The sequence below is a fragment of the Rhipicephalus microplus genome, chromosome X, assembly GCF_043290135.1.
Source record: "Rhipicephalus microplus isolate Deutch F79 chromosome X, USDA_Rmic, whole genome shotgun sequence".
Lineage (NCBI taxonomy): Eukaryota > Metazoa > Arthropoda > Arachnida > Ixodida > Ixodidae > Rhipicephalus > Rhipicephalus microplus.
This window is the reverse complement of record NC_134710.1, coordinates 406,426,450-406,447,469: the sequence shown is the minus strand read 5'-3', so window position 1 is coordinate 406,447,469 and position 21,020 is coordinate 406,426,450. Positions and strand designations below refer to the sequence as shown.

Below are 21,020 nucleotides of genomic sequence, written 5' to 3'. Positions count from 1 at the left end.
CGAGATAAATGCTTTTTCGGGGCAGTCGCTCTACCCATTAAGCTAACCAAAAAGCTAGCAATCGGCAACGCAAGGGAAAACTCATTGACAACTCAAAGCTCATTGACAAATGTAGTGCAAACGGGTTCTGCAAAGACCTGTGAGGAGACCTGTGAGGAGACCTGTGGAAACCTGTGAGAGTTAAGAAAGGGAAAATACATAACCACCGATTTGTGGCATGAAGCCACAAAAAAATCTGTATGCATTTCTCAGAAAGAAAAGCTTCTTAGCTGCCTAAAAATTTTTTCTGGTCTGGGTATCGAACCCAGGGGTGGTTTTCCTAACGCTCCTGCCACCTTGCGGGACTCCGCAGAACTCATTTCCAGTACTTGTGTCTATGTGCTTTGAGTTATCAATCAATTCGCCCTCACACTGCCAACTACTATCTTCCTGGTTAGCTCAATTAGCAGAGCGACCGCCATAAATTGGGGTTAGTCCCGGGTTCAATCTCAGGACCAGGACGAATTTTTCGGCAACTAAGAAGCTTTTTTTTTTTTTATGAGGAATCCATATAAATTTCATTGTGGCTTTGTGCCACACACAGGTGGTTGTCTATTTTCTCTTTCTTAACCCTTCCACCACCTTGCAGGTCTCTGCAGAACTCATTTGCATTACTTGTGTCAATGAGTTTTGAGTTGTCAATGAGTTTGCCCTCGCGCTGCCAATTGCTAGCTTCCTGTAACAGCCTGTGCACTGTGAAAGACTGCAGCCGGGCGACTTCATCAGGGTGTCATGTTATCACACCTTCCATTGGCTGAGCGGCTTAGTGTACGCTCACAAAAACTTAAAAAATAAGACCCACTGAATAGTTTGATAAGTGATAACTTCTGTTCGATGTGATCACACACTAAGAATTCATTTTCGGCATTTCCACAAAATTTTAAAATTTTGCTTCAGTATTCCTTCAAGACTGGTCAAAATGTACACACACAAATGACGCTGAGTCGTCTCATCTATGTGGGAGAAATAATATGAAATGCAAAAACCTATGAAACCCTTTTGAATACCAATGGTACTCAGGAGCAAGCCGAGGCAAGTCTAATAATTTTTCTCAGTTACTTGCTTTGTGGACATGTGCATAAGTCCTGTTGGGAACAGTTGGGTGCCAATAAAGAATCGTGTGAATTGCCGAGCCTTGGGCAGATATTTGATGTATCGAAATATTTGATCGAGTGTTATGGTGTTCGGCAGTCGTTCTGGCTTGAATTTAAAATTCGATTAGAAATGTTTACTACATATAGCTTGCCTGAAAAGGTTGTTTCACTACACTAAGACACACATGCAACCGTGAAACAACTTTTTCAGGCGCAATGTGCTCTGCCAGGACGCCAGAAGAGGAAGTTGCATTTTTGCATTACTACAAAAGCTTTGCGAATAACAAGAATTTGTGTTCACAGCAAATTTTAATGTTAATGTATGAGTGTGAATCAAACCAAATATTTTTCTAATCGTTCTTGAATATTTGTTTAATATTTTTTGATTACTTCAAAGTGAAACTAGAGAAAAAAAGGTTTCAGAGGATCCCTAAGCACATTCTTATGAGATAGGAACATGGAGGTGTTTCTTTTGGCTAGGTTGGTGAAGTGCTAGAAGAAAGGTGTTTCCTAGTTGTTTTATCCTTTTTCCTAGAGGATAAAGCAATGCAGTGGCCGAATTGTATTTATTTGCATGATTTGGTGCAACCAATATGTTTCTTGCTTTTTACTTTCTCTATTTTAGAGGCCACCTCTTGGTCCTAAGAACAAAAGTACAGACCGCACCTGGCTTTACAAAGATGTGGATCTGATGGCTCAGGCCTGTGGAGCTGCACCTGTGCTTCTTGATGCAAACTTTGGTGAGAGCTTCACTTGAAAGCTGCTATTCATTTCAGCTCTCAAGTTTTCACTTCTAAAGGTGCAGTAGGTTAAGTGCAAGCTACTCCGTGATATGTTTGGTCAAGCTAAAGTTCACAACTTTGGAAACTACTGTGACATAAATATAATTTGAAAAAAAAAAAAAACTCTCTAACACAATGTAGTAGCCTAAATATGAAGTGCCATCTTGTACGTGGATTTAAGTGCAGCAGTAGGAGTGGGCGACTATTAGTACATGCATTGTCGAGAGTGCGACAGAATAGTGTCTGGTCAGGTAAAGACATTGTAAAAACAGGTCACTGACCAATATTAAAGAAAACAGATGACATTTTGGGATCCGTACCGATCTCTTGTTCACAATGGAATGACGGCTGAGCAACAGGTTCTTATGTAGCGTTCAGCATATGATGCAAAGAGCACACGTGGTTTAGTGTGCCAGATGATCTAACACAATCAATAGATCATCTTGCACACTAAACCACATGTACTCCCGGACTTTGCATCATGCACTCAATGCTACATAAGCACCTGTTGCTAAGCCGGCATTCCTTTGTGAACAAGAGATCCATATAATCTCGAAATGTCATTTGTTTTCTTTCACATTGGTCAGTGACCTGTTTTTGAACATTAGTACATGCAGCATCGTCTGTAGAAGCAAGGTGTCGCATCGTGATATCTGCATGGGTGAAAGCTTTTTTTGGAGCAGGATTGCTGCTTTGGGTTATCAGTGAGCCAATCTGTGGTTCACCACAACACCAAGGGGGCGCTGCAAGTCTTCTGCACTTTTATATGCCGACTGAAGTCGCTTGGCTGTACATGCCATCAATTTCTCAACATCAATAGCTTATGTGCTCCTGTTAACAGCATTAGCTTGTTAACATTGACTAACATTCTTTTTTATCAGTATCAGTATACTTATTTATTCCTTACTTACATACACATGAAAAGAGACACAAAGAAAAGGCACTGTCACATAAAGATGCCCAAGCCAAAGCACTCCATCTCCTTTTTTTCTTTAATTTTGGTGTAAATTAAGGATTATGGAACCAAGAAGAATGTCGCATAATAAAGACCTAAAACATAGTCCAACCAATTCATCTTAGGCCCGTAGCCAGAGGGGTTGCTCTAGCCCCCCTCTCTCGAAATTTTGATGGAGGGGGTGTTCTGCCGGGGGAAAAAAAATGGAGCAGGCTACGGGCCTCCTCCATCTCTTTTTATATTAAATTCCATTGCTCATGTTGTTTCTCTTCTTCCTTCTCTTCACTATCATCACCTGTCAATAATGATCTTCACCAAGCGCTTTGTGTGCCTGAGAAAGCACCCCGCATCTGTGGTCCGCAACTGATCATTGTCTACACAAAAAGAAAGAAGAAAAATGCATGGCTTAAAGAAAAACATGTGTTCTATAAGCATGTAGTTACATTAATTTTTATGCAGTACAGTCGAACATGGTCATATCGAACCCACATATATCGAATTTTTGGGTATATCGAACTTGCAAGTTATCCCCTTGAAATTCCTTTGTAAAAGTATAGAAATTTGCAAGTTCATATTGAATGGTATTTTTACCCACCTTCGGATATATCCAACGCCGCACAAGCTGAAAGGTGCGCTTTGGCACTCACCCCCCCCCCCCCCTCCCCCGCGATCTCCGCAGCAGCGCGGCTCCGCGCACGAGTTGGAAGACGCGCTTTGGCACTCGCAGCGCTCGGCAACCTCCCCGGGGCGCACCACGTCTCCTTCAAAACCCGAAACGTTCGAAAAAAAGTAAGAGCGAGAGGGCTTACGCTGTACACTCTCGAACTTGCGGAATGGCTTTTTTTTTTTTTTCGTTTCTTTCTCTCATGCTTCCTCCGCGTACCCATCGTCTCGGAGAGCAGGAATAAAGAAGCCGACATCCTTCTCCTTTCGCCTTTTTCATATTTTTTTATTGCTGTTTTGCGAGTTTTGATCAGCCAACCACAGCTCTCGCCTTTTGCTGTTGCCCTCGTAGGTGGCCACCGCCTCGCGAGCACTTTGTTGCTTCCACTGTCACATCGCCAACCTACCACCGCATGTGCAGCATTTTTCTTTTGCGTGCATGGTGTGAAAAGCCGCTGTGGACTCCTTGAATTGTGGACTTCTCGTGTAGCTATGGCCAGCGTCAAAAAGCGCAAGACCATTGACATTGCGATGAAGTTGAAAGCTCTTCAGCGTGTTGAGGCGGGCGAGAAATGTTCTACCGTCACAGACGACTATGGAATACCACGGAGCACTTGAGTACCTTGTTGAAAAACAAGGCAGGTATTAAAGCGAGCAGCGAACGTCAAGAGGCAGTCATTTGCGCGCTTCTGCCCACGGGAATGTAGAAAAGGCACTGCCTGATTTTTAGAAGTGCGCGCGAAGAACATTCCGGTGGATGGCCCAATGCTGATTGCCAAGGCCAAATGGTTTGCCGCTGCACTCAGTTAAACAACTTCGCCGACAAGACCGGGTGGCTTCACCGATTTAAGCAGCGCTATAACATTATCGGCAAAACCAATTCTGGCAAAGGCGAAGCTGTCAGCAGCCAGGACATCCAGCTGTAGATGTCGAAGGAGTGGCCAGAAATATTTACGAAGTTTTCTTCTGCGGAGATCTTTAATGCTTGGCGAGACGTGAAGATGGACACAGTGGTCAACTGCTTCCGCAAGGCAAGCTTCGAGACAGTGGAACTTGCAGAAACCGGTGAAGACGACGACGAGCGCATAAACGACACGTTTCGTGAGTTGTTGTCTCATTTCCCGGCAGCAGTTTCACACGAAGTGTCTGCAGACGACTTCGTGGAAGTGGACTGCAAAGAGGAGGGTTGTCTGGACAAGGCGCTGGCTACACGCGCGTACTCTGCTGCTGAAGTGGCAGCAGCGTTCGGCATCAATCGCCATTGTATCGGCAACATAGATGGAACCGGGCTGTTGTACCTGGACAGCCTTGCTAGGATCGAGACTAGCGTCTTCAAGATTTCAAAAACGAAGACGCAGGCCAAGATTAGCAATTTCTGTTATGCTATTAAATTATTCTGTTGCGGCGTGTGTGTGGCATTAGTTGTCATTCTTGAATGTGCCTATTCTAGGTGATTATTCGCTACAGGTAAGCTATCGTGGCCTCTACTTTTTTATATCGAATTTTTCATATATCGAATTAATTCGCGATCTTCTTCGAGCTTGATATATCCGTGTTCAACTGTACTACCATAAAATCCCGAGCAAGCATCCCCTCCCCTTCTTTCTTTGGGAGATATCAAATACGCATCCATTTCACACCGTTCCACCGTTTTCACTATTTTATTCGCTGTTTTTAGTGAATGTATGCAATCACTGAAAACAGTGAATGTATGCAAATTAGTGAACAAAGCATTTAATTAGAAATGGGGTGTGCTCGTTATTGTTAGCAGCTTTTCCACCACCATATTGAACTTTGATTCATGACCAAGCAAGGCAGCCCCCTCCAAATCTTGTCGAATTATACTCCACTGTAGGGAGCGGGCACTTGCTTGGGATTTTATGATAATCATAAAAGAGCATTAATTTATTCACTAATATGTATGCATGATGAAATTCAATACAAATTTCATATAAGTTTTGTGTAATATTTTTTAGCACATGATAAACGATCAATTTTTTTTCAACAATACTTCTTTAGCTTGTTTTTTTTTTTTTTAAAGCCTGCAGACTAACACCAAAATCTATACTACGTTCTACTGCATCAACTAACCGCAATGTCTTGCACAGCATTGTATCTTTCCCATTATTTGTCCTTGTGCTTGCCAATCATAGTAAATTTATAGTTGTGGGATACGGCTGGCTATTTTCTGTGCACTTGTACAGCTTATTTTTACACACCTCATTTACGATGCTGAAACAGTATTTGTGACTTGGCCTCGGAGTGTAATATTTATAATATATTGAAAAGTTGAGGGCAATACGTTGAAACGTATTGTATTATACTGTTTTCAACGTTTGATGTTTATAAAAAGGCTTGATATGTGCGAACGATAGATACTTCCATGGCAGTTTTTCTTTAAAGGGACCCTAAACCATCACCAATGTTTTCAAAGATTTGAAGAAGACCCGTGGCCACAGGTGTGCCATAAATTACAAGAAACAATCCCTTTTCTTCTGTGGGCCTTTTCGGCATCGTGGTGACATGTGTGATGTTGGTATGTTCCATCTATGATGTTATCGACAATTGATGCTGTGATTGGTCGAACAAGAACCGATGACTTCCAGTTAGTCTTCTGCAAGCACTGCCCGACTCCTTGCTGTCCTTTGTAGTATTGCCTGAGTGCATGCACTTGTGAGTCTGCAACTGTGGCCCGTAATGCTAGTGCCAAATTGCTAGCGTACCAACACAGTCGTGCTTATAGCAGTCTGACAAACTGAGAGAACTGAATCAACAACAGATTGTTGCCGAGAAGCATACAGTTACAGTCGAATCTCGTTGATTCGAACACGCTTAATTCGAACTTTCGGTTAATTTGAACTCACGCTGAGGTCTCGTCAAAGCTATTTGTATTCCAGTGGGTGAAAATGCCTTGTAATTCGAACGCGCAAGCACTTTCGACAGTTAATTCGAACATATCGCACTCCCCAAAAATGCTCTCAGCACCACGCCCAATCCTGCGGCGGCACCTATGACACCTCAACACTGCGCGCAAAGGAAAAGGAAAAGAAAGAAAAGGCTACGGTGGAATGTTTGCTCTCTCTCAAATGCTGATCTGCGACGCGCCTGTGCCACACTTCTCCCTTTTACGTCCCTGCCACTTGAAGACTTTTCTTCTTTCAACGCCGCGCACAAAGAGAGAGAGGAAAAAAAGAAAGCTGTCGCGGAGTGTTGGCTCTCTCTCACGTGCCGATGCCACACTTCTTTCTTTCCTGTCCCTGCAATGTAGACCCTTCTTTTTTCAACGAGGCACGCGAAGAGAGCAAGAAAAAAGAAAGCTGCTGTGGAGTGTTGCTTCTCTTTCAAACGGCGATCTGCGTCTCTCCGCGTGGAGACGCCCCTCCTTTCTCATCACGTGCTGGCCACGCTGAAGCTGCGTAGCGAAGATGAAGTCGTTGTTGTCGTAGTCTTTGGATTTGGAGAGTGTCGCCGCTGGACATTGCCGCGCGCAACTTCTTTTGCCAGGAGAATGCTGAAGTTGAAGTAGAAATGTTTTGCAAGCGACATGTGAAATTGACTCGCTTCAAGGCAAACGTGTGCATGCGTGCATCACCGATTACTTCAAAGGACGGATGATCTGTGATTTGTGAATAAATGTAAGTCTTGTGAAACTTCCCCCTCACGTGTTAGCTCAATGCCCATGCGCCAGTGCTTGGTGAGCCCTCCATTCATTTAGCTTTCAATAATTCAAACTTATTTTAAAATTTGAACAAATATTCGGGCCCCTTCAAGTTTGAATTATCGCCTCCCCGCAGTGGTCTAGTGGCTAAGGTACTCAGCTGCTGACCCGCAGGTCGTGGGATCAAATCCCGGCTGCGGCGGTTGCATTTTTGATGGAGGCAGAAATGTTGTAGGCCCGTGTGTTCAGATTTGGGTGCACGTTAAAGAACACCAGGTGGTTGAAATTTGCGGAGCCCTCCACTACGGCGTCTCTCATAATCATATGGTGGTTTTGGGATGTTAAACCCCACATATCAATCAAGTTCGAATTATCGAGATTCGACTGTAGTATCAGAGGTGCAGTAACTAGAAGTGGACGTTGTTTTGAAGAGTGCATCACCAATTACGTGTGTCATGTGAGATTATAAAAGGGATTCGGTGAGGAAGATAAAGCAGCTTTAGGAGAGGAGACCAGCCGATGAACGAAGGGTAACAAAGGAAAGAGCGAAATGAGCGATTGCCACATTCAGATCATCAAGCGTGTCTAATTCCGCTATTATGGCCCCACTTTAAAAAATTCTCACCGCTACGTGTTCCTTGTAGACTCGTGCACAAATGCAACACCACACCTAAATTTCACCTCTGGGTGGTTTTGGGGCCCTTTACCAGTTTTATTCAGTTAGTCGAGCTTGGGAGGGCAAAGTCATCAAAGGTGCAGCTTGCAATAGCTCAAATAAGTGAAAGGAAGCTCATTGCATTTGTTTACTTCTGTTTGCTCTATTAATCTTGCCATTATTATGAAAAGCCAGTGGCAATCGAGTGAGTGTGCTCTTGGTTGTCTGTGCATGCAGACAAATTTATTTAGTATATGTTTGCTACAATGTATAATCTACAATTCCTTTTCTAGCTGTGCGGTGCATTGCTATCAGTGCTTTACCTTTCGGCTGAAGCTATAAATTTTTCTTTTTTCTTCGCTCGTTTTCCTTTCTGCAGACACACCTGGGATTCGGATTTAATTGTTACTAATAATGCAACATGACTTATTGTAGTAAGCTGCTTTTTTTTTTCTATAGAAAACATGCCCGAAAATCACAGTACAGTGGCTACTACTTGGTGTGTTTGATTATTACTTTTATTTACTCATTTTATGTGCTTTGTTATGAACTTTGGCAGAGAGCACTGTTGAAGGTGGACCTATTGGAGGTCAAACTAATGTGAGTCTTCGAAATGAACACTTCTCGTATATCATCACTTGGTGAGTACTTCAAAGCTTGCTATCCTATTTTTAAAGTGCTTCAGTACTGATTTGATTTCTTTCATTCACCCTAAAGTCCTCAGCATTGTCGTGAGTAGGGGATAATGTAAATATGAAAACAAACAAAAGAGTAATAACTGCACTGTAGCATAATTGCAGTATCCAGTGGGAATGGCTCCCTCAAAGACAGTAACTAAGGTGGTAGGAAGGTGGTTTCACTAAGTGCTAGATTTGTAGAACAAAATAATTAGTGTGCATAGCTCAATTTTTCATGCCTTCAATATTTTTTCTTTTACCCACCTGTTAGGAGAAACATCCAGCAATCAAAAATTCAGCACATGCATATTTCAACTCAATTATTAACATTGCCTTCTGTGTTATCCTCCAGTAGTCGTCATTGCTTTCTTATCTTCTTCACTTGTGGTGCCCATATCCGTAGACATGAACTCTTTTTGTTAAATATCTTCAGTAGTGGCACGAAACAAAAATGGAGAACTAAGCTGAGGATCAATTTATCTCGCTTCTTATGCCATGTTATTTCACTTTACTTTAGACTGCATAGTACTACTACACATGACCTGCTACTACTAAAGGGATGTTCCATGTGCCACTTTTCTATCAGCAATGGAATACCACCACTTTTTGTTTCCCAATAATGTCAGCAGCATTATAGTGAAATTGTAGGGTAGTAGCATTGTAGTATAATTCCCGCAGCATTAAAGTGCAGCACCTACTAGTAGATTTAGATGCGTCGTGTGGGCTGGCGAGTCAAATGTCTTTTTTTTTTCTTTTTTAGAAAAAGTGCAGCATTACTGACTGTACTATTGTGAGCAATATGAGCCCGAACACGCGAGCACATATAAAATAGCCTCTAAAGTGAGATAACGTGATACGTGGATGGTGCTGCCGGAACCGGAGGGGAAAGGAGAATGCTGTTAGCACTCCCACAGTATCGTTGCTGTGAAACAGCAGCTGATCGCGTGCCATTGACGGCTAGCAATGATGGAGACGAAAAGGAAAAGCACTAAATCTGAAGTCAGAAATGCGTATCAAAATGCTCAGCGAGCACCACCCAGATGTGATAAAATAATGGCTTGTGCATCACGGCAGGCTACATCTCAACCGATAAGATTGTAGCTGAATGTGGTTGTGCGCACTGATGTTAGCCCTTATTACTGCTAGCTTCCACTAACATTTTATAGGCTGCGTTTTGCAGCAACGGTATCGAGGCGGGTGTGTCAATCGCTAATGGAAGCGCGCCGCCCTTTCCACTAGGTTTTCGCCTGCGGCTGCTGCTAATCAGCCAATGTAGGGTTTGAGGCTACTATTTGCCACGCATTCGAGTTCATATTGCTGACGATAGTACGTACATTGTTGAACTTTTATAATGCTATTACATTGTGAGCGCTCACTATAATCTTGCATGCTTACAATGGTCTTCACTGTTATATTGACAAATCAGTGCTGACTTTTGTATGAGTCACCTATACCAGCAAATACCTTGTCTCCAGTCTTACTGTGTGTTGTCATGCAACATGCCATAAACTACATTCAAGCTGCAGTGCTGTAGCTTACTGTCTGTGCTGAGGAGACATTTGGTATCGGAAAGGTTAAATTACGAAATTACAATTTGTTTAGTTGAGCGAACATGTTTTTTTTTTCCACTTTTTAAAAGCATATTTAAAGGTGGCATACAAAGACGAAGCACAGTTGCTTCATCACTCCTGCTATTGTATGAAGCAGCAGTAGCAGGTTCCTTTCAGAATCTGATGTAGCTTAGCCATCGCATTTGCTCATAATGCGACAAGCCGCACATAATTTATTGTGCAGCAGTTCTTCGCCATGAATAACATTCTGATCATCCTTCAACCATCTTACTCTTCGTATCTTGCTGCAAATGACTTTTGGCTGTTTGCTACTTCAAGTATTTTTTATCCCTCTGTCATAGGAATTGGTATAACATGAAAGTGAAAACTGTCTTCACAGATGTCGTGCTTGTTGCATAGCCATTATGAGAGTTTGTACAAAGTCTATTGGTGCTTGGCATCTATAGCATTGTTTGACGTGGATGCACCTACGTTGATGCCTAGTGGCACATCTCCATCGTGACGACCAACATCCACGGTCGTGATTCAAACGTCATAGTAGCTGAAGTTCTTTAGATGGCATTAACAAGCACATAATAAACACTAGTATCTCATATGCACTTCTTCAAAGCATCACCAATAAATGAAAGAAACAGCACAATGTGCACTCCTGAGTAATAGGGTAATCTACACCTGTGCCCATGCATGCCCTACCGCACTGCGTTTCAGCAACATGGGAGAGTGCGGTTTGTAGCTTGACCCGTAAATGCACAATGGCATTCCATGTCCCGCTGGCCTCTGTCTCACTCCTCCAAGGCATGGCATTCACCTGTCAACATCGTTGTCTTTCTGCAGTGCTTATTGCAGCAGGTTTATTATCAGTGGCAAAACATTGGTGCATGTGAAAGCTATACTACTCCGACATTAAGCCTTCACACACCGGCATGAAGCGAAAGGCAAACTTCATTTAAAGCAACTCCCCGATGCTAGCACGGCCAGTGTTCTTTTCTGCTATTGAAACACTACAACTATGGCCTCTAACATTGCCAGGCAATGTGTAATCTTGGACGCCATGTTTTAACTGCAACGTCGAGGAATAATTTTCTGCCAACACTAGTACATTTCACGCCGCATCACCTCTCCTCATCACTCAAGATGGTCGCACCACCCTGATCACCCACGGAGAGCACTGTGCGAGACATAAGGCACGGTTATTTGAAGACTTGCATCTCCCTCAGCGGCTCAGTCGGTACAGCACTGGGTGCTTATCATTGCGTTACAGTTTTCATTACAGTTTCATTACAGTTTTTTTCTATCTCATTTGGTGGCATCCATTTTATCGACAACATACCAGTCACAAAAATACTTCATTGAAGTCTGGCTGGACTCAGGCATAAAACACCTTTATGTTAAAATGGGTCTCAAGTGGACGCATTTTACAACCGTGGGGAACATCAGTGTGACTGCTATGGCTAAGCTCTGAAGGATTTCAAAATAAGCCTTCTACCACTGCTTCTAATAATGGCCAGAGCAACAGAGCAAGTGTGTGTGCATACATTAATCATAGTTTGAAGGTGATTAAACATAAGCATTGCTGAGATTATAACATCAGCATGTTGAACCACCTCTTCAGGAACTTTTTGACTGCCCCTTGTTCATCACAGCTTGCAATACTGCATGTCTCAACACATGCTTCTCTTTCCTCAGAAGCAGTAACTAACCATACAAAACTTTCTTTTCCCCAATATAGGTACTCACTGAGTGCTGCCACTACGTTTCTCTGGTACCACAAGTACATTCGTCACCGACCTCTAATGTGACATCTACAAAGTAGTTGGCAGTAGCAGTGTGCACACCATGGGAAAAAGATACAGAAGCTTACTAGGCAAAGCTGTACAATAAGTTTTGTGAATGTGCACGAGTTAAATAAAAATGTCACCTCGTATTCTTTTGGCATTTTCACGTGTGCCAGTGGCCTCTGTGTGCTTGACAGCATGCTAAAGGCAGAAAAAAAAGAGAGGTTACACTAATGGGGTGGGGTGGAGTGAGGGTGCATTGTCTTTCATTAGCTTTTTATTATGTTGATTTATAGTGATAAGAGGCAGGTAAAAAAAGAGAAAAAGAAAGAAGCTTTGAACTTCAGGGAATCGTTAAACTCTTAAGCACACCTTTTGGGAATAACATGAGTCGTACATCCCATGAAGACTATAGGCTCTCAGTAGACGGAAATCTGTTTAACGGAACTGCTGCTTAAATGAAACAAATGCTTCTGACAAGATTGGTTTCATTCTTGCATTGTGTGCCCCTGTTCATCTCTCAGTAAAGAGAACTCCTGTTAGACAGAACACATTTTACTAGTCCCTTCACGTTTTGTTTAATGAGAGTCTACTGTAATTATATTGTGAAGAGAGAGAGAGAGAAGGAATGTAGGAAAGGTAGGGAGGTTAACTAGACTATGCATCCAGTTTGCTACCCTACACATGGGTAGGGGAGAGGGGAATGAATGAGAGAGAGAAGGATAGACACATGTCACGTCACACACACAATGCCGAGTTTCACAGGCGGTCCCTCAATGAAGTTGCTGTCAAGTATCTCAGGAGGGCTCGTGTGGCTTTCTGTGCTGATGTGCTGCGTGACCAGGCTCCTAAGATCTTTGCTTCATTAAATGGCCGGTCATCGAGTCTATTCAAGGCACACTGGAGAGTCCGGCGTTCTTCATCAAATTTGGCACAGTGGCACAAGAGATGTTCAATAGTCTCTATACAGTTGCAGCTTTCACACATGGATGAATCCGCCATGCCAATGCGATGGCTGAATGACTTAGTAAACGCTACCCCAGTCCACAGCCGGCACAGCATTGTAGCGTCATGTCGAGAAATCTTGGATGGCAGTTGTTTCTGAAGTAATGACTTAAGATTCTTAGGGTGATGATTGGAGTTAGGTGGAGAATTCCAGTACCCAAGCGTGGCATTATGCGCGATGTGACGAAGTTCTCTAGCTGCGTCTACTCTTGACAAGGGTATTAACAGTGTCAGTGCTATCGTGGGCACATCGGGCAGCATGGTCAGCGAGGTGGTTACCACTGATGCCACAGTAGCTCGGCAACCATTGTAAAACAATGTCGTGTCCTTGATTCGCAGCGCGATGACAAATTTCATTAATACGATACACCATATGGTGGTAGTTTTTACATCGTAGACTTCGCACGCATTGAAGGGCTGCCTTAGAGCCGCAGAAAATGGCCTATCTACTAGGGGATTCTTGCGTAACAAACTCCACAGCGGCTCGAAGAGCGGCGAGCTCAGATCCCGTAGATGTAGTGACGTGTGATGTCTTGAATTTGACCATGATTGATCGAGATGGTATGACAAAGGCACCTGTCGAACTTCCCGAGACCGAACCGTCCGTGTAAACATGAATTCGGTTAGCATACGACAAATGCAAAAGGTCCAGTGAGATCTGCTTGAGGGCTGCAGACGACAGGCTTGCCTTTTTAGATATCCCCGGCACTTCAAGGTGCACAGTCTGTCTTTTCATGCACCACACTGGAGATAATGGTATGGTTGCGGGCGAGAATCTCCACGAGATGGAATTCTGGTTAGCCGCAACAACTTTGGAAAACGCTGCCTTTGGTCTTTCTCGTGGCAAGCTAGCAAGGTGGTGGTTAGGCACTCTGGATGTGTGACGGATATGTGTCCGGAGTGTGTCGACAGTTATATATGTCGTGATCAGATGGTCTTTAGCAATACCAATTGTTGCTAACGTATTAGCGCACCGAGGTAGCCCCAAGCATGTGCGGAGGACTTGGCCTTGAATGCTTTGCAGGACCCGGATGTTAGTTTTTCCGGCGTTAGAGAGCACGGGCGTGCTATACCGCAAATATCCCAAGAAGAGCGCTCTGTACAGCTGAAGCATCGATGACATTGATGTGCCCCACGTTTTACCCGCGAGAAATCTCATCACGTGTGTGATAGAGCTGAGCCTCTTCTTCAAGTGCGAGATGTGAGCACTCCACGAGAGATCTCTGTCGTTAATGATGCCCAGGAATTGGTGACGTCTCGTATACGAAAGGTTCACGTTTTCGATAGAAACAGGATAACAGGTTTGCGGGTAAAATGGGCTTGCGGGTAAAAGAGACTAAGGCGCACTTCTCGGTGGAAATTGTGAGGCCTCGAGCATGGAGGTACGTCGACGTTATTCTCACTGCTTTTTGGTGTCACTGCTGAAGCCCAGATACATATATCATCAGCGTATGTAGAGATATTGACTGATCGAGGTAGACTTTGTACAAGGCCAATGATCGTGAGGTTAAACGGCGTAGGGCTGAGAACCTCGCTTTGTGGAACGCCACGAGCGGTGTAATGATCAACGGTGCGGCTTTCCGCAGTGAGCACGAAGAAGGATCTCCTCCGTAGGTAGCTCTGAATCCATCGAAACATTTCTCCACCGATTTCAATGTTCGTCAAGGCATCTAAGATGGCATCATGCGTTACGTTGTCGTATGCACCTTTCACATCGAGGAACATTGCAACCGACATGCGCTTGAGGTATTTCTATTGTTGCACAAAGGTTACGAGGTTGATGACATTATTAATAGAAAAGCGGCCTCTTCAAAAACCAGCCATGGCCTCAGGGTATATATTATAGCGTTCAAGGTACCACTCGAGGCGTGTCAGAACCATTCTTTCCATGATTTTCTTCACACAGCTAGATAGCGCAATGGGTCGATATGATGCCAGATCAAGCGGCGACTTTCCAGGTTTGAGGATTGGTACCAAGCGGCTGGATTTCCACCTTTCTGGAACGACGCCATCGTTCCATGACTGGTTGTAGCATTTTAGTAGCTGGTCTCGGCCGCGTCTTCCAAGATGGCATAAAGCAGCGTATGTAATACCGTCTGGCCCAGGTGACGATGAACGTCTGCAGGTGGCTAGAGCTGCATCCAGTTCCTCGAGTGAGAAAAGCATATTCAGTTCAGAAACTCGTTCTACAGGAACATCCCCGAGAACTTCGTCACTCATGGTAACGTCATTGCCCACAATCCTCACGCAGAAATCTTCAGCAACGTCAACCTGCAGGCGGCCTTGATGGAGAGCCAATGTGCTGAATGGACGTTGTTGTGGAGTCGAGCCAAGGCCACGCACCATCCTCAATATATGGGACATAGGCTTGCGAGGATCGAGTGATTGCCCCGCCGTGGTGGTCTAGTGGCTGCTGACCCGCATGTCGCGCGTTCGAATCCCGGCTGTGGTGGCTGCATTTCCGATGGAGGCGGAAATGTTGTAGGCCCGTGTGCTCAGATTTGGGTGCACGTTAAAGAACCCCAGGTGGTCGAAATTTCTGGAGCCCTCCACTACGGCATCTCTCAAATCATATGGTGGTTTTGGGATGTTAAACCCCACATATCAATCAATCAGGATCGAGTGATTCACAAAATTTCTTCCACCGTTGGTCCTCCAGCTTGTTCATTCGACATTGGATTTTCTTTTGTAGACGTCGAGCGTCTCTGAGGTCATGAATCGAATTAGTGCGCCTGTACCTTCTCTCCGCCCGCCTACAAATCGTTCGTCGTCGTTCAAGTTCTATATCAAATTCTGTACGCTTTGATGTGTATTTAAAGGCGCACATAACCTCTTCCATCACATTTTTCATTACCTCCTCGAGGCCGCACGCGATATCATCGCATGCCTCTTCCACCTTTGCCTTGTACATTGTCCAATTAACTCTTCTGTTAGTTAATGAGGAGAAAGTTACAAAACCTGTGACCTTCAGATACGTTGGAATATGATCACTGCCGTGAGTCTCAATATCAGTGAATCATCGCATTTGTTGGGTGAATTGCAGTGACACCAATGCAAGATCCAGGCAACTGATATATCTCGAACCACGCAAATACGTCGGACTGCCATCATTCATAACGGTAAGTTCGTGTCTTGAGGCAAATTCAGTAAGTTTCCGGCGTCTGGAATCAATCTTTGTGCTTCCCCAAAGCAAGTGATGAGCATTGAAATCACCAATCACAATCCAAGGTCCAGGTGTAGCGGTCAAGATGTCATGTAGTCTTTCACCATCGAACTGACCAGATGGTGAGATGTATGCGCCGATAAGCGTGAAGGCTACCTTCTTCTTTGCAACGCGGAGGCATACATATTGATTTCCGTTATGGGGTTGCACCAAATGTGGATTGTAGGTTAAATCTGTGCGGATATATATAATTACTTTGCTGGGCTCACCACAAGTCGATGAAGTGAAGGCTTCGTAGCCAGAAAGCTTTATCGCTTTTGACATATTAGGTTCACATATTACTAATATAGGAAATCAGTTGCAGAAAACGTAATGTCGAAAACATGAGATCCGTGATTTAAGTCCTCTGGCATTCCACTGTAAAACTGTCGCACTACGTACTTCGTCTCGGAATGAAGGCAGTGAAGGAGCCATTTTGTCTATGCGAAGTTGGCAAGCACTGGACTCAGGGCATCCAGTACGTGCACTGCGCATCGTGCTGTAGGCGTGTTCGTGTTGCCTATAAGCGTGCGAATGGCATTGATGAGAGACTTGATCATCGTCAAAATTTTTCAATCACGCTCTGTCACCTCATCTTGGCGAGACGCAGAAAGTGGTGCTACCGGTGCACGTTCCACTTTTTCTGCAGGGGTTATCCTTGGAAGTGATGGCCATGCTTATTCCAGAGCCTCCTTTTCAGGGGCAGCATTCTCAGTGCATGTGTTCCTTCTGTCCAGTGGTGGTGGTGAAGCCGATTCAACGAAAGGAGGCTTTACAGAAGACTTGATGCTGCGGGCAGGCTTTCTAGATGAGTGTCTGCGACGAGAACGATGTCGCCTGACGACAGCAACCGCTTCTCGGTGAGTCGAACGGTCCCTCACCATTTTCTTCAGAACCGAAATCTCCTGCCTTATTTTTGGACACTCTTTTGATGTGGCGTCGTGGGGCCCTTGGCAATTCGGGCAATTATAGGAATTAGCCTTACAGTTGTCGGCAGAGTGTGGTGCACCACAACGAGAACATGTTATAGGATTTCCACAGACGGCGCTCACATGACCAAATTTCTAACATTTTCGGCACTGAAGCGGCTTAGGGACAAATGGCCGCAGAGCATGTCGGAAATGACCCACCTTAACATGTGTCGGCAGGCAATCACTTTTAAAGTCTATCTTCACACATCTCGACTTTCCTAGACGGCACATCTGTAGTATTTGGGGCCCATCATTAGCAGGCTTTGATAAGAATCGGCAGATCTTCGTTCGAGATGGTCACATCGATGTCATATATGACACTGTCACACCTGTCACGTTAATTAGGGAGCCGATCGCCGGGCTAATTCCAAGGGCCGAAGTATCGGCCCCCCGAACCGCACCACGAAAGCGTGGACAATTTAGAAGTGGTCCTTTTTGGCGCGCCAGCGGACGCCGGCTGTGGCCCAAAGAACAAGTCAGAGCCGAGAGTTGATAAACAAACAAAATTATATTCTCAACAATGGCAGATTGAAAACAATACACAAGAATGCACACTCCACAATAGTTACATACAATACGTCACCAAACAAACAACGTCCTACACAGTACAATCCGCCACACTTGAAACAACGGACACAGACAACAATACGCACTACAATGCAGTCGCATGCATTGAACAACCAAGACACTTAAAGACTAAAGAGATATAAAACCTATTCAGTCCAAAGTTCTTGGAACCAAAGTCTAGGTGATACTCTTCCGAGAATCACTCAAAGTCCAGCGTTGTTGTCGTCCCGCAGCCCTCGAAGTTTCTCTTCCAGGAAACCTCCCGTCTTCAATTGGCCACTCTTCAAGCTTCAAACTTCTTCACCCGAACACGTCGGCTTCACACACGCAGCTGCTGCCCCGCGTCTTCGCTCGATAGCGGTAAACACACACTCTTGCCGGTAGCTCGAGTCGTCACCCCTCAGGTGGAAATCCTCTTCACCTCCGGCCTCGTCCCTACGGACCAAAAACTTCGCCGACTACACGGCGGAATCCCTACGCGCTCTGGCGCTCACTTCCGTCTCCTCCTGCTTTCTCGTCTCGGCTGCTCGATTAAATACCTTCCGCGCCACCTTCCAGAAAGTTCTCCTCATTTCGTCGGCGCGATGCGCAACGAAGGCTGGGGAGAGGTGCGAGACGGTTCGACTGCCCTCCGCGTCGGATGAATCATCTCGGCGTGGCCACGCCTCCTTCGTTCTAGAAAAATCGCGGGCTTGCTCGGCCGCCGTTGTGGGGTGAGGAGGTTCGTCGATGAAGCCACGCTTCTGCGGGGAGAGCACGCGCCCGGGGAGCCTTGGCCGTTTGTTTTCTTTTTCTTTCCCTTTTTTTTTCTTTTTTGACTTCGCGGCGTTTCATCCGCGCGTTACCGCAAGAATTTGCGGCGCGCCTATTTTTAGCACTCGTTCTGTGACACTGCCCCCCACTTTAAGAATATTATCTCATAATATTCAAAACCACACAAAACGAGCGCGAACAGTCACCACACACTCTCACAGACTGTAACATAGTCCGTCGCTCATGACACGTCACATTCACAATAGATCACTTAATACAATCGTACATTGTAATTCAATTACACAACACGTGAAAACACAACCACAAGAACATGAGTACAACACTCCACCACACATTCCCAACTATACAAATGTACAAAGTTCATTCATTGCAACAATTGTACAATACATCAGATCACATCACCGTAACAAACATTTTGACTCACTCAACATACAGTTGAGACACAGGATAACACAACATTAACACAAGATATGGCACTCAGCACTGCCCAACACATTCTGATTCGACCTCAGCACTTATCCTGAGTACTTCGAGCAGCGCTTGCGCCCCTTTTTGCGGTGCTCGCTCGATCTCTTCTTGTGTTTCCACGTTCTTTTTCGGCGAGCCCTTTCCAACGACGATATCTGAGGCGTCGTCTCAGCCATCGTTGTCTCTTCCGACACCGTTAACGCGTCATTACATTCGACGGGTCCTGTCTGGTTATTTACCCGCTTGATCATGCCTCTACATTTTGCCCGGCTGGCCAACTCCGTCTCCTTTACACTGTCGGTCGGTTGAGGTCGTGCCGACGTAAGTCCAGTTGCTCGGCCCGTGAACTCATTCGACACGATCGTCTTCTCCTTCGCTGTCTCTTGCGCCGCAGCTTCACCTTGGGCTCTAGTGAGATCCGTCACGGGGTGCTCCTCCACTGTATCTCGCGGCCGCTGTGTTGGCGAGGGCTCTATCTTCGGGTCTTCTCCCAAACATTCTGGATCACTTGGACCTCGCGCCCCGTCGATGTTTCCGATGACAAGGTCATACAGGGGGGTCGTCATGCATAAAGCAGTAACCTTCCCGCTGAAGTACGGGGTTTCAACCTCAATTTCTGCTTCGGGAAGCAGCCGAACTGTACGGTCAATTAAGCAAACCGGTTTCGTTCTGCCTGTCAACTCACTTTCCCATACCAAATTTCTCCGCACGATAACAGTGGACTTGCCGGTATCTCTTAACACCGTAATCTTTTTGCCCGCAACTTTTCCAGGCAGCGTTGGCATTCCTTTCGTAACACCGGTTGGCTGTTTTGACATTACAGCACCCACAATAGGAATTTTCTCCCCATTCTTCAACTCTACGAATCCATCAGTGACGGCATTATTATCAGATTTCGGTGCTGCTTGCACACAGGATACCTGGTGAGTTTGACTCACTCCGTTCCGACATGCATCTGCTTTGTGCCCAGTCTGACCACACTTAAAACATTTTACAACCGTAGGGCTCGTAAAGATCGTTCGACAGTTTTTCGCGCGATGACCCACTCGGTTGCACAGAAAACATCGCGGAATGCTCTCTGGTGCACGCTTCTTTTTTTCGGGAGCCAATTTCTTCGAATCATCGGGACACTCCTTCTTTACCTTGGCCAAATTAGTTCCACCTTGCGCTTCCAAGAATTGATCAGCCAATTCAAGCATTCCTTCAAGTGAGTCAGCCTTCCTCTCTTTTAAGTACAGTGACAGGCTTGGGTGGCAACTAGTAAGAAATTGTTCTCTAATTAGCAGCTCTCTAAGCTCATCGTACTCCTGCGCTGTCCCTGAAAGTTCAATCCATCTGTCGAAATAATGGCAAAGTCGGGCGGCATACTGCGTAGCCGTCTCACCGTCAGCTGGCTTTCCTGTCCGAAATCTGTCCCGGAATCCTTCCACAGTGAATCTAAATCGCTTCAACAAAGCAGCTTTCACCTTTGCGTAGTTGGCTGCATCGGTCGGCGTCAGCCTACCGTACACACTGAGCGCTTCACCACTCAAGCAAGTACTCAAAGCAGTTGCCCATTGCTGTTCCGGCCAATTCTGGCTCCTCGCAATCGTTTCAAATCTGTGGAGGTACGCGTCTAGGTCGTCCTTCCTTTCATCAAACGCTACGAGCAGCTTGCTTGGGTTCAAGCGGAAGCCGTGATCTTCCCGTTCACTGCTTTCAACTCTAGCTTGGACGGGAGTTTCACTTCGCTGTTGCAAACGCAGCCGCTCGAGTTCCATCTCGTGCTGCCGCTGCCGCTCCCTTTCAGCCATCTCCGCTTCTCTTTCTTCTCTCGCCCTCTCAGCCGCCAGCTTTTCTCTCTCCAGCTCCAACTTCAATTGTTGCTCTCTTTCTTCTTTCGCTCTCTCAGCTGCCAACCTCTCTCGTTCCAACTCAGCTGGTTTTTCTTCCCTGGCCCTTTCCGCTGCCTCTTTCTCCTTCTGGCTTACCCACTTCCGTAGTTCGGCACCAGAAAGACCCATCTTCTCACCAAGAGCAACTAACTTTTCGAGATCCATCGTGTCTCGCAAATAAAACCTTGCCGTGTGCAAAAAATATCTGCCTAAATTGGTCTATCGGAACACTCCCCTGCACTCGTTAACGAGAACACTGAACACACAAAATCGTTCCGATAGCACTATCA

At 45.3% G+C, this 21,020-nt stretch overlaps 1 protein-coding gene across 3 annotated transcripts in view; it reads left to right on the top strand.

The window, feature by feature from the left end:
* Surf1 (surfeit locus protein 1) overlaps nt 1–12,018 on the top strand; it is a 54,922-nt gene extending 42,904 nt beyond the window's left edge. For 2 of the 3 annotated variants that reach the window (XM_037413246.2, XM_075880245.1), the window contains exons 7-9: nt 1,759–1,873; nt 8,406–8,487; nt 11,824–12,018. In XM_037413246.2, the coding sequence (XP_037269143.1) occupies nt 1,759–1,873; nt 8,406–8,487; nt 11,824–11,893 (267 nt within the window). In that variant the 3' untranslated portion in view covers nt 11,894–12,018. Of the gene's footprint in view, nt 1–1,758; nt 1,874–8,225; nt 8,276–8,405; nt 8,488–11,823 lie in introns of those variants that run through there. The other variant, XM_075880246.1, reaches the window with a different exon arrangement.
* The last annotated feature ends 9,002 nt before the right edge of the window (nt 12,019–21,020 follow it).